Below are 6,709 nucleotides of genomic sequence, written 5' to 3'. Positions count from 1 at the left end.
TTGGATTGAGGTGTGTAAGGTGCAGTAGTTTGATGGATAATTCCATATTCCGAATATATTTCTGCAAATGAAAATTCATATTCTCCACCCCTATCACTTCTAATCATTTTGATCTTTTTATTCAATTGATTCTCCACTCCATTTTTGTATTGCTTAAATGCTTCAATTACTTCATCCTTAGTATTAAGCAAATAAACATAATAATATCAAGTGCAGTCGTCAATAAAAGTAATAAAATACTTTTTTCCACCTCGAGATGGTGTCGACTTCATATCACAAATGTCAGTATGAATTAAGTCTAAAGGATTTGAATTCCTTTCAATAGACTTATAAGGATGTTTTACAAACTTAGACTCAACACATATTTGACATTTTAATTTATTACACTCGAATTTAGGCAACACTTCTAAATTAATTAACTTTCGCAAGGTTTTGTAATTGACATGTCCTAAACGAATATGCCATAAATCATTTGACTCCAATAAATAAGAAGAAGCTGCAATTTTATTCATACTGTCAACAACCATTACATTTAGTTTGAAGAGGCCCTCTGTGAGGTAGCCCTTTCCAACATACATTTCATTCTTGCTTACAACAACTTTATCAGAAACAAATACACATTTGAATCCGTTCTTAACAAGCAAAGAAGTAGAAACTAAATTCTTCCTAATAGTAGGAACATGAAGAACGTTGTTGAGCGTTAACACCTTGCCGGAAGTCATCTTCAGGAATATCTTCCCATAACCTTCAATCTTGGCTGTTGCAGTATTTCCCATGGAAAGCTCTTCTTCGGGACCAGCAGTAGAGTAAGTCGCAAATGCTTTCTTGACAGCACAAACATGTCGAGTGGCTCTAGAGTCAATCCACCACTCCTTCGGATTTCCAACTAGGTTGCATTCTGAAAGTATTGCACACAGATCATCAATATCATCATTCTTCTCTACTATGTTGGCCTGTCCCTTCTTCTTATACTTTTTCGGGAGACGACAATCAGGGGCTTTGTGACCGGTTTTTCCACAATTATAGCAGCTGCCCTTGAATTTCTTTTTGGTCTGCTGCTTAGTCTGTCCAAAAGACCTCTTTCTCTTCTTACTTTTTGGAGCAGTCTCCTCAATGATATTAGCTCCCATGATCGTTAAATTTCCACGAGACTTTTTCTCGGCTGTTTTATTGTCTTCCTCAATCTTGAGACGAATCACAAGATCTTCCAACTTCATTTCTTTGCGCTTGTGCTTAAGATAGTTCTTGAAATCTCTCCACAAAGGAGGCAATTTTTCAATCATTGCAGCCACTTGAAATGCTTCATTCACGACCATACCTTCAGCAATAAGGTCATGAAAAATAAGTTGAAGCTCCTAAACTTGGGTTCCAACAGTTTTACTGTCTATCATTTTATAGTCTAGAAACTTGGCAACCACGAACTTCTTCATGCATGCATCTTTAGTCTTGTACTTCTTCTCAAGTGCGTCCCATAATTCTTTCGAAGTATTCATCACACTGTACACATTGTATAAGTCATCCTCTAAAGTGCTTAAGATATAGCCTTTGCAAAGAAAATTTGCCTGCTTCTACGCCTCAACAATCATGAATTTTTCGTTGTCCGGCATATCCGCAGCAGGCACTGGAGGTTCTTCACTAGTGAATTTCTGCATACCAAGTGTAGTAAGTCAGAAGAACACCCTTTGCTGCCATCCTTTGAAGTTGGCTCCGAAAAATTTCCCCGATTTCTCTGCCGGTGGAACAGCAGTCCGACTTGACGAGGCTATTGTCGTTGCCGCAATAGTCGCAGAAGAATTTTCGTTATCAATTGCCATTTCTCACTGTAAACAACAGAAGAGTTCAATTAATGGCAAAATCAGAACAGTAAACAATACTGTTACTAACAAAAATAGTATGTATAATAAATAAAACCGAAGTTTTTATATACTGTTTCACAGAAAAACGATGAAGTTTTTATGTTCTTCAAATCGTTTTATGAATTTCAATACTCTGATGAAGTTTTTTATATCTTCAAATCAGAATAATAAAATTCAGAAGGAGTAGAAAATCACACAGGTTTTAATCTCCACAAATAAAATATAGAATATAATAAATTAATTTCCTTAAGAATGTTATAATTCTGTATTGCTGTAATAAACAATTAAACTTTCTGAAAAAATAAAATAGAAAGTTAGTAATACTTGTTTAACGAAATAGATTCTGAAAAAATATACTGAAATTTTTGTGCAGAAGAAGAAGAAGAAGATCAGAAAATTTCGTAAGGAAAGATTCTGGGATTCAAACTCTATTTATAGAGTTGCTGGCCGAATCCGAATCCGAGCCGAGCGAGCGACGACGACGACGGTGCGAGGCTTGCCTTCTTCTTAACTCTTTAAGAGCTAGAAGAAGAGCAATTATATATATACCCATCAAAAGTCTTTTTCTTTCTCCGATATGGGACAATGTCCCTTTGCCAAGGAAAACTCAAATATTTCATTTTTCCTCCATTTCTCATTCACCTTCTTTAAGCTACACAAGCTTAAAATCCCAACATGGCAGACGGGCAGGTTGGATATGGGTGGGTCAAAAACGAATTTCAAAAATGGATAAAATATATATCCGACCCGATCCATATTTAATACGGATATGATTACTTTTGAAAGAATTCCGAATCTTCCAAATTTGAGCAACCCTCATTTTGAGTCTTTACAAATGTAAAGTTAAACACATTGGTTATCTATTTCTCAAGTGAATAATATGTATCTTATCCATATTTGACCAATTTTTTAAAAGTTCATTATCCAAATCATTTTTAATGGATAATATGGATCGATAATTATTTTTTATCCATTTTGGCACCATTACCCCCAGCCAATCCTTTGGTAACTTACGTTAAAAAGAAAAGATATGTTAAAATGAATTAAAATTTTATTTCCTCTCAAAATTTGGCATATGAAATTTGAAACATTGGGATGACGAAAAAATAAGGTCATTTGGACTTGTGGAAATATTCCATGACTTTATGATTTGAGGCAAAGGGTAATGAGGTCAACGTTTTTCTTGAAAGAAACACGTAATGGTCGAGTAATCAATTTACTATTTTTCAGGAGCGAATGAGTCTTACTAATAGAAACTAGGACTACATAATTGAGTTAGCAGAGAAAGTTGTATTCACACGGGTACGCGCAAAAGACTCGGGTTCAAAATAGAACCGCTACGGAATAGGTGGGTAAACCCAAACGGTTCCATATAACGGGATCCGGCTTGGCTGAGGGCCGAGCCCTCTGGTCAAAAAGTTAATACAGACTCGGCAACTATGAACTATAGTGATTTGAGTCCCAGAGAAAGAAACTTGAAGGTTCCGAAACTTTTCACACGTGCTTCTTACTTGTATTATTTTAAGCAGTATATAATAATCATAGACAGTGAGAACACAATAAGTAATAGACTTTCAATCAATTTCCTCTCTTTTCTCTCCGCAGCTTCTTTACAGTCAACACAATCATTCAAGCAAGTAGTGTATATATAAAGACACAAGAATTATTCCTGACAGACAACATCTGAAACGGATATCATTTTCGCACCAACTACTCTAAGGTAAGCTCTTTACAAGAACTCTTATACCCTTAATTTTTCTTCCACAAATATCTATCTAAGATACTGATTTTTTTTTTTTTTTTTTTAATCCTTCTCAATTTAGGAGGATCTATAGTGTTTCTACACTTCCCTCTAACCTGACTCTAAGATAAGATACTTATTGTGATTGGAATTCTACGTAGAGCCAGGATCTAATCACTGATCATTAAGGAGACAGACTTCCCAATAATGGATATGTCATCGGCTACATGGTGGTCTGAAATGGTATGACAAAATAATGTTACTACTAGTCTGTAGCTAGTTTTTTTTTTGTTTGTTTTTTTGGTAAAGTTCCCTATGATTTTACATACCTTGTATTAACATTTTATTTGATGACAAATACAGGAGATTATGAATATGAATGATCTTCAATACGTCGAACACTGCCAGACGATGACCGCATCAGTCGATGAATTGCCTTTCGATAATAATTACCCCTTCTCCCCTTGCACCTACGGTATTCAGGCTGCTGAAATATTGGAGGAGAAGCCAGCTTTTTGGAGTTCCAGAATGGAAACTGATCACCAAAATACATATTTCTCTTCTCCTTCTCCTTCTACTTCTCCTCCGCCTTCTTCTTCTTCCCCCAGCGTCATTTCTTTTTGCAACACCAACTCACCATCAATCCAAAACTACCACGAAAACTTGAACAGCTCGGTCAAGACTGAGGTTCCATCAGGAACTACTACCATAAACTTCTCCTCTCAAACTTCTCCAGATTTTGATTTTGACGATAGCCAGCATCTATTCCAGGCCACGGGATTTGGCGCTGGCGATATTAATCAGAAGAAGAGTACCTATAGTAGAACACCTTTGCAGGCACAAGACCACGTTCTCTCAGAAAGAAAACGAAGAGAACGCCTTACCCAGTGCTTCATATCTTTGTCCACCCTCATCCCTAACCTAAAGAAGGTACTATATATTTTCTCTTCTTTCATGATTCTATGTTAATAGCTAATTACTCAAAAATCTTGATGTACTACTTTAATTGTTTGTTCTTTTAAAAAACTATCTTGATGAAGTGCATGCTTCATATCTTAATTAATTACCTCCGATCCACTTTGTTTAAGAATTATATTCTATAGCAATTCCAAATTTATACTCCTGGTTGAGATTGATTGTGTCCAATGGCGGATGTGTAGTGTTAGGATGGGTTCAGTTGAACTCACAATTTTTCCCTCTTGACCATAGATATATACATGTGAAAAACCTTAAAAGTCTGTATACACAATATTGTTTTGAACTCGTATATTCAAAGAACTTTTAACATCTTGAACCCATTAGAATTAAATCTGGAATTCATCTCTAATTGTGTGTTTGTTAATCTTCTAACAGTTGGACAAGGCATCAATACTTGGAGATGCGATTAAATATATAAAACAACTGGAAAATCAAGTAAAAAGCCTTGAGGAAGAAACAAAGAAATTTAGCGAGGAGCCTGTGGTTGCAGTTAAGAGAACTCGACTGCTCTCAACTTATGACAACTCCTCATCTTCTGATGAAAACTCCAACACTAGCAGCACCAACAAATCAGTCCCAGATATTGAAGTTAGAGCTGCAGATGGGAATGTTCTGATTAGGATTTATTGCAAAAAACAAGCGACGATAATAAAGGAAATATTCAGCCAAGTAGAGAAGTTCAATCTCACTATCATTAGTAACAGTGTCATGCCATTTGGCGACATCAGCACCTACATAACCATTGTTGCGAAGGTACTAACTTGGTCCTTTAAAATTCATTTAATTTTCAATTACGTCCAATTGCCTTATTTTGCTAATATTTTGAACAAAATTTTGAAACAGATGGATTATCAGCTGAACATGACAGCAGAATATGTAGCAAAAAGAATACGTGAGGCGATAATGAAACTCATCAGCAGTCATATTGACGTTTAACGAAGCCAGTTCAAGATTTTCAGAAGCTAAGGTCTTTGGATATGTTCCTCTCGCTAAAGTATTAAGTGATAATGTTAATTTAGAATTTAAGGGTGGGTCTCATGACTTGGTTTTTGAGAGGTTTTCATTATTGTGGACTGGGGCTTTGGTATTTTTTTCGGGTCACAAGTTGGAACCCGTTTAACAATTGCCTCACTTGCTACAATTGAGGGATGACACCCTCTTTTTTGACAAGTCATGGAATTCCACTAAGTGGTCTTCTTTTGTTCTCCTTTATGGGGACTGCTACAGACCATGCACGTTTTGACGTTTGCTTCTTCTTTTTATCGTTTTAATTTATTTTTGGGCTTTAGGTAACTAATTTTTGGCCTTTGTTGTACAATACTACTTTTTGTCTACATGTATTTGTGGCGTAATAAACACATGTTTAGCATTTTCCTTTTGTTTTTTGCTATATCTAAGTTTCAAGATACAAAATTGTGCTATGATTAACAGATCCATGAGCAGTAATTAAATGCATGAACCGTCATGAACAATCTTTTAGTACTAGTTGCAAATCATATGAAAAGTAATAAAATTGACCAGCTCGCAGTTACTAAATGAGAAATTAATTAGTCCAGTCTATATTACCTCAATGACAATGGGATTTGGCCAATCTCAGAATCTTAAAAGTAGAAAAGAAAATGAAAAAAGATATAGTGAAGCCTATTCATATTCTCACGGTATAATATTAAAATCCCAAACAAATAAATTTTCATGTCTTCCTTTTTCAACCATCTAAGCTTTCAAATGAGGTGCACTAAGATAAGTTGACAAAAATATTGAAGCGGGGAAAAATCCATTACTACACTTAGGGGTGTGCATGGGTGGTTCGGATTTTCTAAGTACTAAACCAAATCAATTGTATCGGGTTATTAAATCTAAATAACAAACCAAATCAAACCAAACCAAACCAATAAAAGTCGAATTTTTTAATCTCGATTTTTTTGTGTTTTCGGGTTTTTTCGGAATTTTTTTCATAAAGTATTCATAGCACAAAACGTAAAATTAGAGCTCCAAATATTTCTTTAATCCTAGTAAGACAGTAGTAGTGTAAAGTATTTTTCAATAAAATAACATAAATATGAGATGAGTCATGGCATTGTACTAAAATATTCAACAATAAAGATAATAAAATCGCATAAAATAAATATTATTA

The 6,709-nt window shown here is 35.0% G+C and overlaps 1 protein-coding gene across 2 annotated transcripts; it reads left to right on the top strand.

Annotated features, from left to right (window-relative positions):
* The first annotated feature begins 3,417 nt into the window (after positions 1-3,417).
* LOC107825229 (transcription factor bHLH18-like) lies at positions 3,418-5,944 on the top strand. 2 transcript variants are annotated; one of them, XM_016652058.2, is made up of 5 exons: positions 3,418-3,576; positions 3,680-3,840; positions 3,961-4,527; positions 4,951-5,328; positions 5,419-5,944. In XM_016652058.2, exons 2-5 carry the CDS (start codon positions 3,805-3,807, stop codon positions 5,509-5,511), a joined length of 1,074 nt encoding a protein of 357 aa, XP_016507544.1. In that variant the 5' UTR covers positions 3,418-3,576; positions 3,680-3,804; the 3' UTR covers positions 5,512-5,944. The 2 variants fall into 2 exon arrangements, with proteins under 2 accessions (XP_016507544.1, XP_075090649.1); XM_075234548.1 differs by having other exon boundaries at positions 3,437-3,576; positions 3,759-3,840.
* The last annotated feature ends 765 nt before the right edge of the window (positions 5,945-6,709 follow it).

Source organism: Nicotiana tabacum, chromosome 17 (genome assembly GCF_000715075.1).
Source record: "Nicotiana tabacum cultivar K326 chromosome 17, ASM71507v2, whole genome shotgun sequence".
In the NCBI taxonomy this organism is placed as follows: domain Eukaryota; kingdom Viridiplantae; phylum Streptophyta; class Magnoliopsida; order Solanales; family Solanaceae; genus Nicotiana; species Nicotiana tabacum.
Note: the sequence above shows the minus strand (reverse complement) of the source record. Positions and strands in the feature narration are given on the sequence as shown.